This window comes from Microtus pennsylvanicus, chromosome 18 (assembly GCF_037038515.1).
Source record: "Microtus pennsylvanicus isolate mMicPen1 chromosome 18, mMicPen1.hap1, whole genome shotgun sequence".
NCBI lineage: Eukaryota > Metazoa > Chordata > Mammalia > Rodentia > Cricetidae > Microtus > Microtus pennsylvanicus.
In genome coordinates this window covers 41,775,823-41,799,957 of record NC_134596.1, presented here as the reverse complement: position 1 = coordinate 41,799,957, position 24,135 = coordinate 41,775,823, and the positions used below count along the sequence as shown (strand labels likewise).

Sequence of the window (24,135 nt, the reverse complement as noted above, 5' to 3'; positions counted from 1 at the left end):
CTAACCTTAAGCGCCAGTAGCTAGCTAACTGCTTTTCATCCCTCACCCCTTAGTTCTCAAAGCATCTATTTGTTCCCATTTTACAGACAGGAAAACTGAAGTGAAAACCGAGTATGGTGGAGCATGCCTTTAATCCAAGCATTCCGCCTTTCATCCAAGCGTTCCAGAAGCAGAGACAGATGGATCTTTTGCGTCCAAGGCCAGCCTGTCCTCCAGGACAGCCAGGGCTACGTAGAGAAACCCTGCCTCAAAAAAACCAACAAGAAGTAAACAAAAACCCCTGAAGTTGAGGAAAAGCGGACTGGGACTGGATTTGAAGTGCATCGCCATGTTCCACAGTATTGCCTCTGTGCCTGGTGTTTTGAGACAGGGTCTCACTTTGTAGCCCAGGCTGACTTCAAACTCTTGATCTCTCACGATCCTCCTGTCTCAACACGTTCCCCTACCCCCACCAACTGCTAGAATTACAAGCTGCAAACTCCACCGCTCCAGGTTCTTCTTGATAAAAGAAAAGCAGGGCGCTTGGGAGGGGGGGGGGGTTGTGATTTGTGAAGCCCAGCTGTAACCGAACAAATCCCAACACTACTGACCACAGGAGAAGCCTGCCAAACTGCAACCAAAGGCAAGCGTAGCCAAAGAAGAACACAGGTACACGCACGCTGGCGGTCGTACCGCACGTGCTCAACTTCCCGGCCCACGTTCCAGCTGCTGGACGGTACCAATGTCTGCAAGGGAGGAAGAAGGAGGAAGACAAGGTGGTCTCTGGAGCAACCAGGCGTGCTTTCATGCATCAGAACTCTAGTTCACTCTGCCTTACTTGCTAAACTCTGTTCCACACCGGTCAGGCCATGGCGCTTTCCCGGGCTTTGCACATAAGCCGCGGGAGATTCACCCCCTGCGAGAACATGGTACAGTCCGGGGCGGAGACTTAAACCCCGCCCTCTTGCGTCACGACCCGCCCCGTTGTGAGGTTATAAAGTGCGCGCGCGGCGGCGCTAAGCGCCGTGGCCGCGCTTCGCTGGCTTCTAGGCTTCACTGGGGTGGCAGCGGCTGGCCGCCTCGGCTCTCGTGCAGTCGCCGCCACGGCCTGGGCGCTGCTCCCCGGCTCCCCGAGCTCAGCGCGAAGCCCTGGCCCCGGCGGCCGGGGCATGGGCCAGGGGCGGGGCGTGAGTCGGCTTTCTGCACGGCCGTGAACGTGCACCGACTTCAGCATGAAGACCCTCATCGCCGCCTACTCCGGAGTCCTGCGGGGTGAGCGTCGGGCCGAAGCTGCCCGCAGCGAGAACAAGAATGGAGGATCTGCCCTGTCACGCGAGGGGTCTGGGCGATGGGGTGAGTGTCAGTCACCCTGGGAGCTTTCCACAGCAAAGACGACTTTCAGGAAGGGACTCTGGCTAGCAGTGCTGCCCTGTGCTGGACGGGTTAGCCACTTCAGGCTGGCGTCCCAGACAACTTCTTCCAGTTTTTAAAAAGGTCTTACCTAGTAGCCCAGGATGGCTTTCAGCTCGGAATCCTTCTGCCTCAGCATCCCAAGGGCTGGGACTGCAGGTGTGTGCCACCACGACTGGCTTCTCGTTAGGGGAACCCAACTCTGCACCCTGTCATTTCTGCCTGGGATGAGGGTTACCGGTTTGAGCCAGGCAGCCCGGGATTCTAGTCAAACCTGGGTTCATTCTCCATCCTGGTGGCTCACCAATATTGCAACATGTGTTACATCACTTCCCATCCCCCAGCTGATGAGGGCGACACCACCCACTCTCCCCTGTTATTAGTGATATTTTACTTTTCAGCCCCCAGTTATTCTTCCTTCTCACAAGGTGGAACAGGATTTGGCTGGGAGAAACTGGATGGGGCAGGGTGTAAGGGTTTTGCAATCCCCTGAAACAGCCACTGGATGGAGAACATGCCTGCCTGGAACAGGTGTGCCCCAACTGTCCTCTGTCCCGGCTTATGTGTTGCAACCCAGACTGTGGCACCCACTCAACAGCAGCAGCCCTGAGTCTGACATATTTAGAAGTGGGGTGGGAGACCCTGGGTTTTTTTTTTTTTGTTGTTGTTGTTGTTTTTGTTTTGTTTTTGTTTTGAGACAGCATTTCTCTGTGTGTAGCTCTGGCTGTCCTGGAGCTCACTTTGTAGACTAGGCTGGCCTCAAACTCAGATATCTACTGGTTTGGTTTTCCTTCTTGAAGGTCCGCCTTCAAGGGAGAACTGAGGCTTTCAGTGTACTGGGGGCAGAATTAAGATTCACACCACAGCTTTTCCCATACAAGGCAAAGCATCCCACACTCCCTAGCTGTACTTGGAGAAACTGAGGAGGAAGAAATGCTACTCAAGGTTTCCTTAGCAGGGCAGTGGTGGGGCACCCCGAAGACAGAGGCAGTCAGAGCTATTGATTTGGAGGCCAGCCTGGTCTACAGGGCAAGTTCCAGTTTATGGAAAACTGGAAATTGAAAAATACAAGTGATCAGAAAGAAAAAAGGTAAACCAGCCATCTGGTGGTTACTTCTATTAGTCCATAGTCAAGACCATGCTATAGATAACAGTTCTAAATCCAGTTTTGTCTTAACAATAAATCATGAGTATCTCTTGCGATTTGTCAAAATCGTTTCTTAAATGCTGGTGGCTGCAAGGTAACCCGTGCTGGAATTCCAATGACACTAATATTATAGTCCCGTTGACCATTGCTGTGGTTATCCGCCCCTGGAGAAGTACCGAAATGGTCCCATCCCAGGGGCAAGCATTTGTGCTGCCCCATGAACCAGTGTATAACATCTTCTCTCAGAACCCTTCGTAACGGGGAAGGAAGTGACTTGCTCACATGCATGCTTTTAAACGTTTTCATTGCAGGGTCATGGTTCTGCCGTCCGTGGTGGTCCCTGTGGAGATATCCTTCCTGGTCTCTCCTCTGTCTTCCAGGGGCAGGAAGCCTAGTAACTATGTTTTTCACAGTTTTTTTTTTTTTTTAAACTCAGGGAGGTTTGTACTCCCCATCGGATGATTTTTGAGCAGGTCTTTAGTATCCTAGCAGAGAGTTTCCCCTTGTTGTCGTCCAACCTTGAAAATACAATGGAAAAAATGTGGGTGTAATTGCCTCATAGACTGTAACAAAGACCAATATGAAATGCAAGCTAGTCAGTTTAGCTCTCTGGGATCTTTGGCGAAAGACTAGGTGGGGTAGGGGAGGATGCCCAAGCAAATTTTGTTATCTTGACATCTCTGAGAGGCCTCTCTACCTCCTTGGTCCTTGAAGACACTCCCTAGTGGCCTAGTTTGCCTCAGAGGATCAGTTCCCACTGAACACCCTGTTAGTGGCAGTCTTGAAGGAAGGAGGGCATGGATTCTGTGAAGGGAAGTTCCATGATGGGTGAGTGACTACATAGATAACTTGGTGACTGTTGTTTGGTTGAATGAAGCTTGGGTGGTATGCCTTTGTTGCAACAGAGGGAGTTTTGGGTACTTTTCCCCCCTTTGGTTTTTCAAGACAGGGTGTCTCTGTGCATTGCTGGTTGACCTGAAACTCACTTTGTAGACCAGCCTGGCCTAAACTCAGAGGCCCCTCTGCTTGTCTCCTGAGTGCTGGGATTAGACACATGCACCACTACTCCTGGTTTGTGGTATTTTCTAATCTCTGAAAGACTGGCTTAGACTGTGATTTGGAAGCCATAGTTAAATCCGTGCACGTCCCTGCTTTGTTTGCCCTTGGATGGGGAGCTTTTTGTGGTAGAGTCCTTGAATGCTTGTGGCTATTCTTAGGGTTATGTCCAGGACCCAGCATGAGGTAGTGCAGTATAGTTCTGAGCTGGTACATTGTTTGGCCCCCAAAGCCTAGGACAGAGGTGGAGTCACAGTCCGGGTTTTGATAGAAGAATCCCAACAGTTGTGGATGACTTCGTAGCCTAGATGGTGGAGATGGAGCTCCCATCCCTGGGAATATGCTAGGTGGAGTCAGATTGTTGGGGTAACTCTGGAACTGAGGGTTGGCAATCGTCTAACAAAGTCTTGTGACCTCTCTCCTGTTCCTGCTCCCTTAGTTCTGCGTGGCTGTCCCCCCAGCTACAGAGACTACTTTTTTGAGTTAGCTCTGTGCCAAAGGCTCGTCTAAGTGTGGAAAGGAGAGCCAAGTGTAATGCTTTATTAGCAGGTGACTCAGTGGCAAGTGTGGAAACTCTGCTCCACCTCCACCCTCCCGCTCCTAAATTCAGCAGCGTGTACTTGAGTTAAAACCAACTGATGCTGGATCTGGCCCAACCGCCACAGCACAGATGAGCAACCCAGAAGAACTCGCTAGAACCCGGCTCTGTCTCCATGGGTGCCTATCAGCCTTCTTATGCCAGAGGTGTGGGGACAGCAACACTGAGCGCTAACCAGCATGTGTGTGTGCCTTGCAGGTGCCAAATGAGTGCCGATTGCTTCTTAACTCCATGACGGGCATGGTGTCTCCTCCCCAAGCTTTCGATGGAATTCCCCTAAACTTGGTGGATAGGGTTACCAATAGCCCACATAACTTTATCTGACTAAATAAACTGCCCTCCTCCCCGCCTCCTGGACTTCAGACCTCCGATTTATGAGGCTGCCGGGATACCCACCACCTGATAACCTCCTGGTCACCATGCCATGTGCTGGTGGTCTTTCTGGTCCTCCATCATAGTCCACCATTGAGTTCTCTCTCGGGGTCTCTGCACTTGCTCTCTCTTTGTAGATCTTGGCATGCCTCCCAGGTTGTTACCCCATCCTCCAGTCCCAGATCTTTTCCTTCGGTAGACCTTATCATTACCTAGTTGTGGCATGCACTTACTGTTTGAGTTATTGTCAGCCCTTGGGAGCAGGGGCCTCGTTTGTCTTCCTGAGCCTTGTGTTGCCAGTGCCCAGCACAGTGCTGTCAGGTAGTAGGAACCCTGTAGATATTAGCTGAGTGAGTGAATTAGTGGGACTTGCCAGGTCCTCTTGGCAGGAAGCCCTGTCTTTAGCTTCAGTGAATTCCTTATCTTTCCCCAGGTCTCTTTGCCCGTATGTGTTAAGTGTCCTCGAGACCCAGTCTGATTACGAGCTTGGCTTGGCGGCTAAGAGTCAAGTGGGTGGAACCAGGTGAACCACGATCCCCCACGTGGTTCCAGACTGTAGAAGGCCAAAGCCAGGATTCCTGCCCTGTCTTTTTTTTCCTCTGAGACGTGATGGGTTCACGGCCACTGGAGACTTTATTTTCCTATTTTGAAATAGATTCAAAGCCAGGTGTAGTGGTGCACGCCTTTAATCCCAGCACTTAGGCAGAGGCAGGTGGATCTTCAAGTTCCAGGTTAACCAAGGCTATACACAGAAAAACCATCTCAAGCAAACAAAAGCAACAAGAAAGATTCAGACATCTCAAAATTAACACCTGAGGGTTTGAGTTAAGGTGAATGGGATGTGTTTGGTAACTGATTTGCGAGTGAGCCCCCTTTTTAATCTGTAAGTCATACAAGAAGTCTTAACACCATAGACAGAGGACCTTGGTCATGTTATAGTCAGAGCTGTAACTCCAGGATGTTGGGAACCTGGTATCCTAAGTGGCCTACTTCCTTGGCCTCATCATCAAAGATTCTACCTTACTTCCTGAAAATGGAGTAGCTGAAGACTTGTTCCTGGAGCAGGTTCCCCTCGGGAGGGGCTCAGATCGAGTAGCTGAGCTCCTCTTGTGTGTCGGCCAGCAGGCCCGACTTTAAGGAAGCGAGGCCAGAGGGGTATGCACACATTGAGATGGTGTCCAGGAGGAGAGGAGGAACTGGGCCTGGAGGATGAGGGAACTAAGTCGCGTTGGCATGAGGGAAGGCTTCCTAGCAGAGGAGGGGATAATCAGTCTGACTTGTGAAGGATGAAATGACATCAGCAAGGCAGATAAGAAGTAGGACCGGTGAGATGGCCCAGGGGGTAAATGTATTGCCTTGACACCTGATCACCTCACCAGTTCAATGCCTTTCACCCATCATGGAAGGTAAGGACTCCCAAAAGTTGTCCTTGGACCCCCCTTACATGCGCACAATAATTTTTAAAAAGATGTCCTAGGCATAAGGAATAATGTAAAGAGACACAAGTTTAGGTAGAAAAATACAGTGACTGAAGGTCTTTGTGGGGCCAGCCTGGGCTGCAGTCCCAGTGGAGGGGCCAGCCTGGGCTGCAGTCCCAGTGGAGGGGCCAGCCTGGGCTGCAGTCCCAGCATAATCCTCAGTAAAGACAAATGAGACAGAGGATGTTGTGTCCTGACCTGTGGGATTAATCTGCATCTGCCTTAGAAGACTTAGGGGTCCCAGGAGAGGAGCCTGAGATAGGCAGATACTCATGAGCTAGTGTCAGCTCCTTGGGGGGTTTGGGACTGGAAGGCAGACCTAGGTATGTGTAGTCCTTATTCTACCACTGAAGGTCTGTGTAGCCACACTCACAAGCCACTGTCTTGCTGATTCCGAGTCCCTTCGTGTGTGAAATGGACAGGGTTGTGGCACAAGTATTTCCCCCATCATGGTGCTGAGCCTGGCGACCCGTGTGCCAACCCCAGGAGCAGGAAGCACTGGGGGTCTGTTCTCATTAGCAGATAGTCATTCCAAGCCAGTGCAGGAACCTTGTTCTGCTGCGTTGCTTCCCACCCTGCCTCAGATTCTCAGTGCAGGGAGGACAGCTTGCTGGGTGGGTCCCTTTGGTTCCTTCCAAGCCACCTGGAGAGTGTTGCCAGGCCTGGCCTGCTCTTTTCCCTCATTCTTACCAGAAATGGGGCTTGCATCCTCATTGGGGTCCAGGTAAGTGCCCCAGAGGAACTTATGGATCACCATAAGGGCCTGTTCTGGGGACTCCTTGGTGACGCATATGCAAGCTGGTGGTGTTGTCATGGCAGCCCCTCCTGAATGTGCTAGGTCTGAAAGTGGGGGGTAGAGAAAGCGGGCCACCAGGGTCTTCAAGCACTCATGTCCTGGTCCTGGTTAGGAGCTGGAAACCTGGCATCCTAAAAGACCTACCCTTTTGTCTTTCCCTCCCGAGACTCTACCGTATCTAATGAAAGCTAAATACGTTAATCCCCGAACCCCTGGGATAACCCTTGTAGGCGCCAATGTTCCCATTAGAAGGATCATTTGTAGATTAAGAAGCCATTAGTGAATTCTAGTAGAGTACAGAAGGTCTAAATTGGCAAGACCCCAGCCCTCATCTGCTGTATCCTTACCCCTTAATTTAGCGCTGGGGAATCAGAGACCTTAGAGTGGGAATCTACGGAGACTTGGAATGCTGGACTCCTGTTTGTGAAATGCAGGACTTGGTGGCAAGGCCAGGTACTTTCGCAAGAACCGCATGGCTGGGGTTTGCATCTGTAGTGGTTTGTCCTCCCTTTCTGGCCGGATGTCGCTATAGGCATTATATTAGGACATATAATTCCCATAAGAGCCCTCAAAAGGAGACTTCATGTTTCTGGGAAAGAACTCACCAGTGTGTTGGGACTAGGTACATGACTGACCACTGCCCTGTCTAAAGTTGGAAGGGTGGGTTATTGGCTGGCTCTTCCTGGTGTTGCGGGTGGAGGCCAGCATTTCATGGCCTCCCAGTTCTTCTGCCTTCCTTTCTGTTCTTACATATTCAGTCTCTGTTGCAGTTTGGCAAGATGTTTGCACCTAAATCTTCCAACTTATGTTCCCTTTCCCTTCTTAGTAGATGCTGTTTGTAGGGCCCCTACCTTCCTCTTGGGCCCATCCCTCATCTGATATCCCGTTCCCAGGAGAGGCTGGGGGCATCCCTCTATTCCTGGACCATTCAGGCCTTCTGTGTCTAATTCATGGCCTTGTGTCCCCTGTTGAGTCTGGGGTGGGTGCTCCAAGAACTACTAGCCTCTGGCAGATGCCTGAGAAGCAGAAGGGAGGTAGAGACTGGAAGCTTCCTGCTTGGTTTGGGGTCCTTTGGAAGTATGTTTCTCTCCAGAACCGTCTGTGTTGTCCCTGGCTTAGGCCACCCTTGCACTGAGAGGAGACCTTTCCTGGTTCCCTTTGACCCATTCGCCCAGGTCAGCTGATTTCTATTGTCCATGCCCTTTTCATTCATCATGATGCCTTCAAGCCTGCAGGCGTAGATTAGGCACCTGCTCTTTGTATGGCTCCGTTCTGGGCCTAGGAACCCAGAGTGAGGCATAGTTCCCCGCAAATGAATACATACCTCCCATAATGAAATGGGATATGGATGGAGAAGTGAGAGACAGCCTGTCGGGCATGGCCACTCCATCCTGAACTGGGCACAGGAACTCTTCCCAGGGGGAAGGTGGACAGGCTAGTGGCTGACAGGGTTCCTCTGTGTGTGCTAAACACCTGACCAGACTCAGAACGAGAGAACCATTCTTGGCGGCACTGCAGGCTGGGTCAGGAGAAGCCCTGGAGATGGCAGGCATGGCCTTTCCAGGGTTGTCCGTTCCACCATGTCTGGCCCTGTCACCGTCACACGTGTGGACTCTGGCTGAAAGTACCTGCCTGAGGCGGCCCCCGAAGACAGCTAGCTCACCTCTGGTCTTTGGAAGCGCATCACTTGGCGATTGGCTGGGCGTCTTGACCGTCAGCTCCTCATAAGCATGCAGCTTGTGCCCAGTCCTTTGAAGTGACTTGAGGGTAACTTCCTCACTGTGCAAACCAAGGCAAAGCTTCCGTCCAGATGACCCAGATGTGGCATCTTTGGGGTCTGGGAATGTGGGCAGGATGCCATCCTGCTGGAGAGCCCCAGGGGCCCCTTCATGCCTCTGCTCTCTGACTCTTTCCATACCTAATAACTGGGACAGTTCTGACTGTATTTTCCCCACAGGGACCTATCACTAAAGAGGACACTGGGTCGCAAGCAGGGTGACAATTTGCAAGAAGCATTAGACCCAGGGTTTGTGTTGCTTTAAGACAGCGGGAGGACACTGAGGCTTGCTTGATAATTAACCTGCCACTCAGGCAGATCCTCGCTTTTTATGGGGCTCTCGCCTAAACATTATCTCAGTTCCCTCAGCATCTGGAGAGGTAGGAATTAGCCCCATTGTACAGGCGAGGAAACTGAGGCTTGCACAGGCAATGACTCATCTGAGCCACACTTCCTGTGTGTTGGAGGTGAGTTCTCCTGGCTCCTGTTCTTTGGACTCCTCCTGGGTGCAGCCCCTCCACAGATGACGTTGTAGAGGTGGTGGAGAAGCCACGTAGGCCGCGCAGAGGCTTCCCACCTGCTTTGTGGGCCACGTGATTCTCACTGTGTGCTTGCCCCTCCCGTCTACAGGATGGGGACTCTCTACCCCTGGCTCTGACTCACTGCCCCAAATTCTTCTCCTTTATAGCTCTGATCTCCACCTGATAATCACATTCTCTCTCTCAGCAAAATCTGAGCTTCCAGACAGGTGGGGGGGGGCATGACTTCCTGCATTCGCTCCCGACTCCTGCCCCCACCAACACCTTCCCTTTCTGGTGGCACCTTCTAAGTGCTTGTGCTTTGGGTTTTATGTCGGGCCACTTTGAAGAGCTGGTTCTCTGTTTTCAGCCTCTTTGGGGTAGTCCGATGCCCCTCCCCCATTTCTGAATTGTTGGTCATGTGCTTTGACCCTGCCTTATAGGGAACTCCTTTGTGTGGCAGTTCCGCCACCTACAGTCTCTGCTCACCTTCCATGCCTGCCTTCAGAGCCCTGCACAGCACACTCTGTACCTTTCCCCCAGTGCACACCCTTGTCACACCTAATGCACGCTCGCCTCTCACTATTTATACCCTCTCCTCTGGGGAGGTGAAAGCTACAGTCTCACCTCACTGGCCATGTGCACCTCACACACATTGAAAACAACAGTTCTTTTTATACACACACACACACACACACACACACACACACACACACACACTACATACAGTCCCTGTCTGGAGGTCAGAGCACAGCTTGAAGGAGTTGGTTCTCTCCTTCCACCATGTGGGTCCCGGGGATTGAACTCAGTTCCTTAGTCTTGGTAGTGGTTACCTTTATCCATCAGGCGTCCAAATATTTCCTCATTTACTCTCTTCCAAAACCCCCTGAGGTTGTTCCTATGCTCAGAGAGGTTTAATCACATCCCAGGTCGCATCATGGGGCAGAGCTGGCCCTTTCCCCAGAACTGGGGGCTTAGATTCAGACTCTGCCATTCTTAGGTAAGGGTAAGAGAAAGCCAGGAAACTGTTTTCCATCAGCCCTGGGGAGTGGCCTCCTTGGTTACCCTGATATTAGATACTGAACAAGGAGGTTCTAGCATAGCCCTCACCACTCCCGTCTTGGGCCCTGAGATTATGAGATTATGTTGAGTCCACTGTGAGCTCACATGACCTCACAGCAGAAGCTCGGGTATAGGCGCATGTGGGTGGGGTTCACCATTGCATAGCCAGTCTGCACAGAACTGTCCCCATGACAGTGGGACGCAGTGTGGGCAGAACAGGCATCCAGGTGTTATCTCATGCAGGTGTTATCTGTTTTGGGTGTGGACTACCATGTGTAGTTGGGACCAGCCATCTGTAACATGGCATTGTTCAAGTGGTGAAGGGACTTGGGGTCCAAATACCTGCCTGGAGTGATGGCGAGGTCTCGCCATGCCTTTGTTTCCTCCTTGCCTCGCCTGCCCTTCTAAGGAGCACCATGAGAAAAGTGGCCTGGCATAGAGTGGTAAGGAACCTGCTCCGGGCCTCTCTGATGTGTTCCCCTTTCCTCTGTCCTCCAAACACGGAGTAAAAAATGAGCCACGTGCAAGGATTTGCACACACAGATCAGCCTCCTGTGCGAGTCTTCGCTGCATAGGATTAGTTTTTTTGTTCTGCCCTATGCCTTACCTCTTCTGTGGAAAATGATGTCTTCAAATGAAAGGCAGAACCTGCAAGTGTCAGAGAACGTGTACTGGGAGAAGGCAGGAGAGAGCTCAGCATTTCCATAGCAGGGCTGGCTTGGCCGAAAGCAGCCTAGTGCGGCTTGAGCATTCAGCCTGCTGTGGGATTTGCCCAGATGTATGCAAACATCTAGAGCCCTCCCGACCCCAACCCTGTGTGAGGTTCAACACACATAGATGAATCCACTCCAGTCTTGGTACTCACAAGTTACCGTTCAAGGGGTTGGGAGTTGCCAGGTAGCTATACCTAGGATTCAGTGGGACTGGTGATGTATGAGAGAGTGGGTGGGCCCAGGGAGGCTTGAGGGATGAGGAAGCTGGGCTTGGCAGGGTGCTAATACTTTCTGCCGCCCTACCCAGGAGTCAAACAGGTTGGGAGTGGAGGTGGAGGCTTTTGGTTGTAGCTTCCTCACCAGCTGGACTTCTGCCAACCATGCTGGCGTAGAGGAAGTATTGACAACCAGGTAGCATAGCTGATTATGCCCTGGGGATATGCAAGGGAACCCTCACTTCCTAGTTCCCCAGGTGACTGTCCCAGGGCTGCTGCAAGCTGCTGAATTTTAGGGCCCAGATTCTGGCCAGGAGGTGGACGCTAGGGACCATGAACTGTGTGATCTAACTCGTTCCATTTTAGAGATGGGGAAACTGAACCCCGGCGAAGGAAGTCCCTTGGCCAAGTTGACACAGGAGTTGGGGCACAGAAGGCCTGCTGCTGCCCCTGCCTGTTCTTTAGGAAGCCTGCTCCTGTGGCCGTGGTGTTTCACGCCTGTGATTCATCACTCAGGAGGGCCACGGCAGAACTGCAAGTTTGAGGCCATCCTGGGCTGCACGAGACTCAACACCACCAAAACTAATCAATAGAAAACAAAACACAAATGAAGCTATACCTGGCCTACCCTCCGAATGACAGCAGAGGGGAGGGTCTTGGGGACCGGGACTAGGGCAGGTTTAAGTCCACACTCTGAGAGGCCTTGGAGCCACATCAGAATGGGGTGAAGATGATGAACACCTGGGATTCTGTGCCTGGGCAGTGGTCAGAAGGGTGAAAGCTTCAAGGGTTCTTCAGGCTTCGTTCTTACTGCTCTCCCCAGAAAGGAAGGAGCCCTAAGGGCCTGACTTCATTTTCCTTTCTCAGCAACTCTGCCTAATGCCTTTCCCCTTTACCAGCCAGGCCCTATCAGAGCTCTGGGGACCCAGACCTGGAGCAGAACTGGCCTGGCCTCAGGTGACAATCAACTTGAACTGTGTAGTTTGCATATGCGGGGAGTGTCAGACAGAAAAGCTCCCTGGGGTGGCAAGAAAGCTGGTGGCTTCAGACTAGGGTGGTCCCCAGGGAAGATTGTGTCTCTGCTGAAGCCCTTGGTGCCCTCTGCACTGGGGAAGTGTCAAAGCAGGGAGTGGCCTCCGAGGAGCAATCACCGTCTCCTAGGCCCCTTGGTTCCCCTTGGAACCTGGACTTGAGACGACCAGCAGTCATGTGGGAGTGGATCTGAGCTATGTGGTGCTGCCGTCCTCCCCAGTCTTTCCTGGATTTGCGGTTCCTCCCGCAGAAATGCAGCTGGTCCTCCCTGGACTGCATTCCTGCTGGACTGGCAGAGCAGGCAGCAGGTGGTTGGCCCAGTGAGGCAGGAGGAGGACAGAATGGATTCTGGCCTGCTTGGGTATGGACTTGGGGATTCTCCCAGGCCCTTGGTTTTGTCTGTATGATAGGATGAATATTGGGGGGAAGTGGGGTATTACTCTCTAACCCTATCTTCTTGTAAGTTAATGAGATTGGGGGGGGGGGTGAGGCTTGGGTTATTTTTGAGAAAAAAATGCTTAGGTTTTTCTCAGTTTGGAGTGAGGCATATGACCAGTAAGGAGTTTCTGCATGCCTCCCTGAAGACCGTACCGGCTATAGTTGGCTGTGCTGACTGAAAACCACAGTCTGCCAGCATAGGACAAGGGGTTCAGGCCTTGGCTTGGGCCTCACTTCCCAGCAGGCTCCAGGTGCCTCTCTGTGTCCTGTGTGCCTTTCCTTAAACACTCCTCCAAACTGCAGCCTGAGGTTCTGCCTCCAGTAGCGGTGGGACTCCTAACAGAGAAGCCAGCTAGTGTCCTCACTCATTTCCTGCCTAGCAGAAGGCTTTACCAGTGGAGCACCTAGTCTTCCCTGTGGAGCACCTAGCCTGCCAGTGAGCACCTAGTCTTCCCTGTGGAGCACCTAGCCTTCCCAGTGGAGCACCTAGTCTTCCCAGTGGAGCACCTAGCCTGCCAGTGAGCACCTAGTCTTCCCAGTGGAGCACCTAGTCTTCCCAGTGGAGCACCTAGTCTTCCCAGTGGAGCATCTAGTCTTCCCTGTGGAGCACCTAGTCTTCCCAGTGGAGCACCTAGTCTTCCCAGTGGAGCACCTAGTCTTCCCTGTGGAGCACCTAGTCTTCCCTGTGGAGCACCTAGCCTGCCCAGTGGAGCACCTAGCCTGCCCAGTGGAGCACCTAGTCTGCCCAGTGGGCACTTAGCCTGCCCAGTGGGCACCTAGCCTGCCAGTGAGCACCTAGCCTGCCCAGTGAGCACCTAGCCTGCCCAGTGAGCACCTAGCCTGCCCAGTGAGCACCTAGCCTGCCCAGTGGAGCACCTAGCCTGCCCAGTGGAGCACCTAGCCTGCTCAGTGGAGCACCTAGCCTGCCCAGTGAGCACCTAGCCTGCCCAGTGGAGCACCTAGCCTGCCCAGTGGAGCACCTAGCCTGCCTAGTGGAGCACCTAGCCTGCTCAGTGGAGCACCTAGCCTGCTCAGTGGAGCACCTAGCCTGCCCAGTGGGCACCTAGTCTGCCCAGTGAGCACCTAGCCTGCCCAGTGGACACCTATGTTTAGCCCTCGTGGTCATTGTTGCTGACAGTGATGTAGCCAAACAGCCTTAAGTCAGGAGTCTAGGCTGTATCTTAGAGGTTCAGTTGTGACAAATGTATTTGTCTGGACTCAGCTGGTGGACATGCGCACCAGGCCTGAGTTTGGTCCATCCTTGAACTCCCTGCACCTAATGGTCAGAGTCCTTTGCATTTATTAGGTGCTGTGTCAAAAGAGGAGGAGTCCCGAGCAGAAGCAGGAATCTTGGCTTTTGTTTGTTTCTTTTTTTTTCCCCCAAGACAGGGTTTCTTATAGCTTTGGAGCCTGTCCTGGAACTTGCTCTGTAGACCAGGCCGGCCTCGAACTCACAGAAATCCGCCGGCCTCTGCCCCCCCCCCCCAAGTGCTGGGATTAAAGACGTGTGCCACCACCACCAGGCTGGAATACTGGGTTCTTTTTTTACCTGGTAACCTTGGTCATACTGTAACGCATGTGCCTCTAGGGCTCAGGATGAAACCTAAGGAACAAGCCTAGTGGAGGAAAAGGGTCTAAGATCATAGGAGAGTTATGAAGAGAGCAATACACCAACCCTCTGGAGTGGCTGTAGGATCCAGTCTTGTTTTTGTGTCTTCATCCCACCATTCCTGTAGAGCATTGGGTGTGATTGATTGAGTACCCAGTATGTGATGATTGCAAGCCTTGTTTCCTGTGCATGCTACTCCCTGGGGTCACATAGTGAGGGGAATCAAGAGGGCAGTGCCAAGCCCTCTCCTGGTTTATTAGATCAGAGAGGTGAAAGGACTGGTTTGTCCCCCTTGAAGTCTGCCATTTCCTGCTCAGTCACGGGCGTTGAGCTGAGAGGGTGTATATCCCTTTCTGAACTAGACTGTGACCTTGCTGCCGCCAACTTTGACAGACAGCAGAGGCTCAAATGTGACCCCCCCTAGACTCCTTTCTCCCTTCTCCTAGCTTGTAAGCTGGGGTGAATGGTCAGGAGACCCTCAAGGTCAAGACTGAGGGAGTCTTCTGTTCCGGGCCTCCATCAGTGGGTGGTAGGAAGGAATGTTGGGGTGGCGCACAATAGGAGCTCAGAGATGTGCTGAACACGGACATGGTTGGGCTCGGCAGAGCTGGGGTGTGAAATGGCCTCTGCTTTTTAGTGTAAGGCTGAAATGAGTGGTCTGGGGTCTCACCCTGTGCTCTTCCCTACTGCCAGCTCCCTTGTAGGCACCAGGCCTCAAGGTCACACTGTCAGCTATTAGAGTCCTGGGGGCATCCTGGGGGCACGGCCAGAGCCAACTTGTTGAGCACATTTTGTTCTCATTTTCGGTCTTGGCACTTGCTTAGCAGCAAACATACGTACCTCAGGTGCCTCCCCGTGTCCTGTGGACCTTTCCCTAAACACTGTTCCAACCACTAGCTTGGGGTCCTATCAGCAGTGCTGGGGTACATAACCCCCACTTTAGGAGAAGTAAGATGCCCCTGGGTCCTCCCTCAGCCCCAAGCTTGGCACTACAGTGAAGGTGAATCTGTTTTCAGTGGACTTGGTATGAGCCTGGTGGTTGGAGGGCAAAAGAGATTCATGGAAAGAGGTGTCCAGGAGAAAGGGAGTGGGGCAGGGATCGGGAGGCTCAAAGGGCACTTGAACAAAAATCAAAACAGAACATTGCAAATGGGATGTTAAACTTCTGTCCTTGGCCTCATAGACACAGGTAGCAAAGATTAAATATTTGTCCTAGATCAGATAAAGGAAGACATGTGTTTGGGCACTGGAGATGGAAGAAAACTGGCCTCCCTATGGCCCAAACCCAGGACTAGCTCTGAGATTCCCCACTGTCATGTTGCCTTGTCTTTTTTTTTTCTTGGTTTTTCAAGACAGGGTTTCTTTGTGGCTTTGGAGCCTGTCATGGAACTAGCTCTTGTAGACCAGGTTGGCCTCGAACTCACAGAGATCTGCCTGCCTCTGCCTCCTGAGTGCTGGGATTAAAGGTGTGCGCCACCACCACTTGGCCGTTACCTTGTCTTATATGTAGAAATGGTGATACAGGAAAGCCGTAGTTTTATGCTGTAAAGCAGCTTTAGGAAGAATTAGGCGGCAGAGTGGGGGTTTAGTTATTTCCGAGTCTGTGGTCCGCGTTCACCTGTCTAGGAAGGCTCCTGGGGGAGGCTGGTTGTGTTGGGGTGTCTGGAGGACACTGAAGAACAGGTTTATAGTATATTATAGACCGACATCTTCTTCTGCAGGCACTGGCTCCAGCATCCTCTCGGCCCTCCAAGACATCTTTTCTGTCTCCTGGCTCAACAGGTCCAAGGTGGAAAAGCAGCTCCAGGTCATCTCAGTCCTACAGTGGGTCCTGTCCTTCCTGGTGCTAGGTAAGCACAGCTGTGGCAGGGGTGAGTGGAGGAGGGGTGACACAGTCCCATGGAGATCAGCTTCTCCCCAGCCTCTTTCCATTTACTTCCATCTTTGGGGCCCGTGGTCAAGTATTCTACCAGTAGGCATGCCAGAAACCTTGATGAATTCATGGGCGATGTTTTATGGCTTCATTTTGCAGATTAACTTGCCCAAAGTTAACTGGAATCTGGGTCTATAGAATGCATGCTTCTAACTGCCTCCTTGTCTACCGGCAAAGAGCAGGCTGAAGTCAGGTTTGAGACCAACTCCAGACAAGCTCTGACTTTCTGACTTTACATAGACACTGCTCTCTTGGGACCTTCTCTTCCTTCCCAGGCCTTATAACCTCAGCACAGGTTAGTCTCTGAGCACATGAACACAGACAGAATCCATGTGTCCAGCACTTGTGGTCAGGGCCCCAGCCACTCACTCTTCACACTGCCCAGGACAGTGGGAGCTCAGCAGACATCCACATGGTAGTGTGAGGAGCTAGCTGTCTTTGAGGCAGGCATAGAGCCTCTGAGGCCCTATTGAGAACAAAAGGAACAAACCCCATGGTATGTTGAGGCTCTTGGAGTGTCTTTTCTTAAATTCAAGGAAGAGGAAATGGAAATTCAGAGGTTCAGTGCTGACCATGGCACCCATTAAACAGAAAGTCAGAGTTGGAGTCAAAGCCCAGTGCATTCCCTTACCGTGAGGGTCCCGAATTAATGGACAGAGTCCAAGGTGGGCTTTGGGGGATTCATTGAACTCTTAAAATTAAATGCAAGGCCATGCATACATTTTCATTGCTATGAGGCTGTAGCTATCCTCAGATTCTTACAGGGTCATACAGCCTCAGAAAGGTGATGAAATAATGGTTTGGGGACAGATAGTTAAATTGGCTCCCTTAGATCTCCAACCCTGAGTGTGGCTTGCATTTGGTCTCTTATTAGAATACCAGGGTAGAGAAGCTATGTAACCTTATATTTGTTCAGTCGGGAAGCAAGGACCTAGTGGGGACAGGGCCTTGTCTGGGGTTATAGGAGAAGAAAATAAGAGGGACCAAGATAAGAATGCAGCGACCCCCAGCCTCTTGGTCCTCTGTCTAGCCTGTTTTGCTAGCTCCTATTGTCGCTATCTGCACCAGAAGTCAATACTTAGCTTGCCTTAGTGGGTCAGAGCTTGGCTGTGGGGCACTGAGTAACTTGTGCAATCCTAGGCCATATAGCATGTGACAGGGCTGGCCCCAAGCTGTAGGTTAATGATCTGTGAGGCCCAGCCACAGCCCAGAAACTGGCCCAGCGTGTCTTTCCAACATTGTAGGTGGGAGCTAGACCTGGGCAGGAATCAGCCCTGCTTAAGCTGTTGTAATTACTACATGAGCAGTCCCAGCCGCTCCCTCTCCCTGTGTCCCAAACCTGCTGGCACAGGCTTACTCTGTATCACAAAGATTGCTATGGATACCGTTCACATTAAACAGTTTTTTGTTTTGTTTTTCTGATGTGCCTTGTAGCTCTCTAGAATTCTGGTGAAAACTGGTGGGCCTTCTTGGTGCTTTTAATCGTATAATATGAAGTGCGCTGGGGTTTTTAAGGATCTATCTAGTAATGCTGGAATATAAATATGTAACCTTTGAAACCCAGTTGGACACTTAGTAATGTTTGCTTTTTTTATTATGTTGTTTAGTTAGGAAGTATCAGCAACTGTAATAAATATTAACCTTAAGTAATGAAGTGTCTTCAAGATTGCGAGGCTGCAGTAATGCGGTATGAAAACACCTTTGCCATCTCTTGCTACCATGACAGCAGGCTTTGCTAATATTCCCGTGGTTTGTCCCTCAATGAAGGAAATGCTGAATCTCCACATGGTTCTAGTAGAAAATTTGAATGTCACTTTGCTCCTCCATACAAGTCCATAGACCCTTAACAGTGTTCCCAAACATGTGTTAAATTCCAACGTCACGTCATTTTATCTTCCCAACACTCTGTAAGAAAGTAAAGGCTTGGGTATGCATAACGGCCAGGACCTGGCAGGGCCCGTCCCCGAGTCTGCTTCGTCCTGTCCCTGCTCTCCACAGCCCCGCTGCTGTGGCTCCTACTGAAGAATGCCCACACCTTTTTTCCCTATACCACCAGCCTGGGGCCAGAGCTCTGCAGTTGTGAGCTGCTTGTGGCCCCAGGAACAGGAAGGGATGCATGCAGGTAGTCCCGAGCGTTCTCTGCATGGAGCAAGCAGGCTGTTTCAATCACTGTGCTTGCATGTCCTGGGCCCAGTGGCATTGGTGGGTGCCAACCTCATCACCTGAGAATGGAGGGCAGGGAGCTGTTGTAGGTTTCCCAGAAGGAAGGCATTTTATGGGGTGGTTGTCCTGCCCAACCCTCCAAGAGGTTTTTTGATACAGGGGCTTACTATGTAGCCCTGGTTGGCCTGTGCCTGTATGTATGTAGACCAGGCTGGCCTCCCTTCACAGAGATCCACCTGCCTCTGCCTCCAGAGTGCTATGTGCTACCACACCCAGCAGGCAGCTCTGTTTTTTGTTCGTTTGTTGTTTTGTTTTTTGTTTCTTTGACTTACGTAAAAAAAAAAAACTTTCTATATTGGTGGCTGGGGCTGGAAAGTAATCTCACCTTGTTCTAGCTCTAAAGGTGCTCAGGGACTCAGGGACTGAGCTCTGTTGGACAGGAGAAACGGTGGTGAGAGAAAATGCACATTTGAGAGGACAGGGGCAGCCCCCAGCTGTGTAGGGCCAGGACTTTGGGCTTCTGTCACTCACTGCTCTGTCTTAGCTATGCAGACAGGGCAGGTACATATGGATACTCCTCCCCATGGTGACCAGCCTCCCAGCACTGGGGTTTGGGCTCCCTGATGGCAGCAAGTTCTTTAGAATATTCACACGTCACCCCTCCTGAAGGCCATGGGCCTTGCCTGGCCTACCTGGAATGCAGTGAATCTTTGCTTGGACACTGTGGAGGCTGGGGCTGGAATGGTCTTCTAGGACCAGGGAAGGGCCTGGGGCAAACTGTTGGAGCTGTGCACTGTATACAGCCTAAATATGATCAGGACTGTTTTTCCAGCTGCCTTAGGGACCCACACTATCTTCAGCAGGGTGTGTGGGGTGCAGATGCTCCCCAAGACTCAACTCCGGTGTATGTACCACTGCTAAGTTGTCTTAGGAAACTGCTTGATGTTGTCTGGTAACTGTAGCTCGGTTCTAGCTGTCCCAAGGGAAGGCCAGTTCAGGAGTGAGGATGGCGAGGCCCACAGTTTCCTTGCTCTCAAGCCCATGGAGATCTGAAACAGGCTCAGCACTGTGTTTGGAAAGTTCTGTAGAGCCTGAGTCCCTGCCCCCTCCCCAGTTGGGTCTAATGCCAGGGTGAAGAGATGAGTCCTCCAGTGTGGAGAATTCGGATTGTGTGGTCGGGTGATTTGATACTCAGAAACCTGTGGAGGGGACAAGGATCTGAGGGGGCTGGAAGGCTGGATGAAAATTGGAAAGAGATGCCCTGGTGAGCGTATCTAGGGGTGGACCATGAGATGCTGGCTCTCCTTACCCCTGGGGCCGGGCCATTCAGCCTTATGGTCAGCCAGCTGGCCCCGAGGACAGTTACCACAAATAGGTGTCCCAGGAGAGTCTTTCTAAGTGTTTGAGGAGGGGGGCCTGCTGGGTCCGGTCTCTGCTCCGGGGCTGCCTGGGGACAGCCCTCCTGTGACAGATAACCCCCTTTTACCCCACCCTAACCCCACAGTGACAATCTGAGATTTCTCACCTCTGGTGATCTTGCTTCCAAGGCTGAGTTTGAACCCTGCCTCTCCTCTGTCCTGCTGGGTTAGCTTGGGCAAGTCAGTCCTGACAAGTAAGTTTTCTAAAACAGAAAAGTCAATGCTTTAATGACTCAAAGGGATCATGCAAGAGGAGACATCAGGAATTGTTTCACAAGAAGCAGAAGTCTCCCCATGTTAGCCAGCTCAAGCCCAGGTGTCCCGAGCTCTAGGACCCACCTGTGCCCGTTGGCCCTGCTTCTCCTCCTTGAGCCACCCATGAACCTCTCCCAGTGCCTGGGCATCTGGACCTCTGCCTAGGTTAGTGCTGGGGAAGCCATGCCTCAGCCGGGAGGACTGGGAGCCTGACCTGTTGTCTCACCTCCCCCAGGAGTGGCTTGCAGTGTTATTCTCATGTACACCTTCTGCACCGACTGCTGGCTGTTAGCTGTGCTCTACTTCACCTGGCTGGCCTTTGACTGGAACACGCCCAAGAAAGGTAAAGGTCTGGGTCTGCTGCTTGTGTTCCTCCCTCTGCTGGGCTGCAGCCCCTCCTCCTGGGTGCTGGGCTGGGCGCCATTTCAGGCGTCTTCACAGGAGCTCACCCTTCATTAGGGAGGGCAGAGGGAATGTATGTGGGAAGGGGCACACTGGGCAGGTGCAGAAATGCCGTGTGGGCTGGCAGACACCTCCCCTGGGGGGTTCACACTGGCTGTGTCTCGCCTGCATCCTTCAAATGTCCCTTCCACCTGCTCCTTCCCAACACTGTGCTTTGTTTCCTGGAAGGTGGCAGGAGATCGCAGTGGGTGCGGAACTGGGCCGTGTGGCGTTATTTCCGAGACTACTTTCCCATCCAGGTAAAGACGTGGTGTGCTGTCCTGGGAGGACAGGAGTAGATGGAAATATGAACTGTGACAGCACTGAAAACGGGGGCAGTGTGTCCGTGTGAAAGTGTCCGTGTGTGACGCAGACTGGTGTGCTTGATGTTGTTGTGAGTCAGTCCTTGACACCAGGCGAGCTGCCTGGGTGGTCAGGTGGCCCCGCATTCCTCCCCTGCCCTGTGTTGTGGGAGTGGCCTAGGCTGTGCACAAACTCTGCATACTGCCAGCATTCCTATGACTTTCCTGTCCCCTGCAGTTAGGCTTCCCTCCCCAGAGGGCCAAAGTCTTGCTCGAGATGTCCAGCGAGCCCATGGCAGCAGTGCCAGGCCCTCATGCAGCCCAGGGTCCTCCTAGATTCCTAACTGCTCATTCCTTGGGGAGGGACTTGGCCCCAGATCTCTCTTCCCGAACCTGCTTGACTGTTGGAACCAGGGTTTAAGAGCTGGCTCTGCTGTTCCTTTTACCGACCTGCCATTTGGGGGTCTGTCTAGTGCTGGGCTCTTCGCTAGGGCGTGGGTGACGGAGCGTTAGCCCTGGGCTTACGGTCAGCCTAACGAATCGACTGTATTCCCTCTCACTCTCTGTGTAGCTTTCTCAGCTCTACTGAGCACCATTTGTCTCCGCTGCAAACGGGAGATGCTCCTGGGTCTGCCTGGCTCTGTCTCTCTGCCCCAGGTGCTGTGTCTTCTGCCACTGTGCCCTCAGGAAGCCTCCTGCAGGCTAGTAGCTCCCCTCTCCCAGCAAGGGATGGCTGCTGAGATCTAAGCATTCAGCTGTTTTACCGATCTTTACCCTTTCAAAAGACCCAAATGATGGACTGGAGAGATGGCTCAGTGGTTAAGGTGTCTGGCTGCTCTTCCAGAGAACCTAGGTTCAAATCCCAGCACCTACATGGCAGCTAATAACCATCTGTAACTCCAGTTCCAGAGGATCCAGTGCCTTCTTCTGGCCTTTGAGAGCACTGCACATACATGGTACACAGACATACATGTGGGTAAAACACCCATACATGTAAAATGAAAATAAATCTAGTGGGCTGTGGTGGCACATACCTTTAATCTTAGGCAAAGGCAGCTGCATTTCTGTAGGTTTAAGGTCAACCTGGCCTACATAGCAAAGTTCCAGGCTACATACATAGTTCCAGAGCTATATAACTCTGCTCAAATAAATAAATAAATAAACCTTTAAATTAAAAAAAAAAACCCAGCCGAGCCCTGTGTTCTCACTGTCTCTGTTCTGTTGAGGTGCAGGGCAGACATCTGTGAAGATGCCCATTGAGGTTCCTCTGCCCCTTGCCCTTGATGACAGGTCTAATAATCTGTGCCTGAGAGCTGTGTGACCTGCCTGCTCCACCCCTTTTTCCTGAGGTTCTACCGTGGGTTATGTACCCCGTCTCCATTTCTCTTACTTGGAGCTCCCTTCTCCAGAGTCATCTAGCTGACCCAAAGGGCATCCCTTTTTGGAGTGGTAGGGCTGGCTCCTTCAGCAGCTACTGGAACTACGGTCGTCTATAACAGAAGTGGCCCACGTCCTGGGGTTCCTCTCCCTGAAGGGTAGACAAGACCTTTGGAGATTAGGAAAGGCTCTCTGGGCTTCAAATCGGCCATCTTTCCAACTGTCTGATTTCATCGATGTGTAGACTGAGGCCCAGAGAAGACGGACTGTACCTGGTTCACAAGACACTGTGCTGCTATGCCCTGCCTAGGCAAGCTACTGCTGTTCTCTGGAACTGGGTGTGTTTCGCTGTACGGGGCTACGAGTAGAATAAGCCTGGCCTGGGAGCAGGATGTTGGGAGTGACCTGCCAGGAATCTGCCCAGGGTGACGCTCACCAGCATGGCCTGAACACCGCTGGGCTGGGACTTTCCCACCCAGCAGGCATGTCAACAGAACAGTCAGCAGCAGTGACCTTCGCCCTCCCTGCAGAGTGGACATTCTGTCCAGTTGGGAAGAGCAGTGTCGTGAAGACAGATCAAAGCTATTGCCAATGTCTCTGTTGGTACTGCCCGGGGCCATTAACCTGTACAGTGTCCCAAGGACTTTATAAACCACGTGTCCCATCAGATAAGAGCCTTCGGGAGGGAGGGAATTATTAAAGAGCCAGTTAGGTTCCTAAGAAGTGAGTGTTCAGGGAGAAGTGAAACTGGAGTGGCCTTGTGCAGCCGTGGAGCTGGCTCACTGTGACTTCCCCGGAAACAACCTAGATAGTCGGGGGCTCCCGTCCAGTCTGTACTTTTGCTCCAGAGAGTTTCTAACCCAGTGCTGGTTGCCCAGCTCCTCCCTCAGTGCCTTGATTCACCAAGAGCCAGCGGGGCGGACAGAGCACAGCTGCAGCCTTGCACAGTTCATGCGCTCTGCTCCTCGGGGGTCTCTTACTCTCCACCTCGGCCCTGGCGGGGCAGCTGAGAGTTGTTTTCCAGACAGCATTAACCTGCTTGCCAAAGGCAAAGTGAGGAAAGTACAAGTGCCCTGTACACCAGGGGTGTGACACCAGGGAGGCGTGTTCACATTTCCACCACAGCCGCAGAGCCCGCATGCCCCGTTCCGTCCTCCCGTTCCTCCATCTTACCCTGCCATCAGCAACAATCCTCTTCTCCCAACTGAGCAGAAGGACCCTTTACTCACCTAAGAGTTCCTATATTGGAGTAAAGGAAAATGTGGTCTTTTAATATTCGTCCAGTCGTTAGGGACTCTGTGCCAGTGCAGGGATGGGTACAGGCACGCACTTAAGTGGGGGTGTGTGTGAATGCCGCTCTCTGAGGCAGGGCAGCCTCAACTCAGGAACTGCACTTCTGGAAATTTATTTTACAAAAAAAAAAGCTGTTGGAAATATGAGAAGAGGCTTTTTATTAAAGCGCCACTCTAGGAGTCTGTCAGTCAGGATCCGAGTGAGCACTGTCATGTGGATTGACAGTGGCCCAGGGATGGGTGTGCAGCTTTGAGGAGAGTGGTACTGAGGATCCTGATAAGCTAGACAGGACATATTCCCTAGAGACAGCACTGATGCTGCAGCCTCATTCTTGGGGGATGTTTTGATATGATTATGATTATTGACAGGATCTCATTGTATAGCTCTGGCTTGCCTGGAACTCACTACCATAGACTAGAGTAATCTGGAATTTTATGATTTTTTTTTAAAAGAAAGGCCTGTTTCTGTTTAAGTAGGTTTATTTCTATAGAATGAAAAATGAATGCAGACTTTTTTTTTTAAACTTTCCTATACTTAAGAATTATGGCAGTGGTGGCACATGCCTTTAACCCCAGCACTTGGGAGGCAGAGGCAGGTGGATTTCTGTGAGTTTGAGGCCAGCCTGGTCCTCAGAGTGAGTTCCAGGATAGAAACCCCCCTTCTCCCTCCCTCCCAGAACTCCGTCCCCATTGTGCTTCTTGCTTGGGGTTTTGCAGGTACTTAGCCAGCCTCAGGGCAGGTGGTGGACCCTCA

At 52.0% G+C, this 24,135-nt stretch overlaps 1 protein-coding gene across 1 annotated transcript in view; it reads left to right on the top strand.

The window, feature by feature from the left end:
* The first annotated feature begins 1,001 nt into the window (after nt 1-1,001).
* Nucleotides 1,002-24,135, top strand: part of Dgat2 (diacylglycerol O-acyltransferase 2) — a 28,241-nt gene continuing 5,107 nt past the window's right edge. Inside the window, exons 1-4 of the mRNA XM_075952651.1 lie at nt 1,002-1,332; nt 15,922-16,050; nt 20,205-20,312; nt 20,600-20,670. Of these exons, the coding sequence (XP_075808766.1) occupies nt 1,212-1,332; nt 15,922-16,050; nt 20,205-20,312; nt 20,600-20,670 (429 nt within the window). The 5' untranslated portion in view covers nt 1,002-1,211. The remainder of the gene's footprint in view (nt 1,333-15,921; nt 16,051-20,204; nt 20,313-20,599; nt 20,671-24,135) is intronic.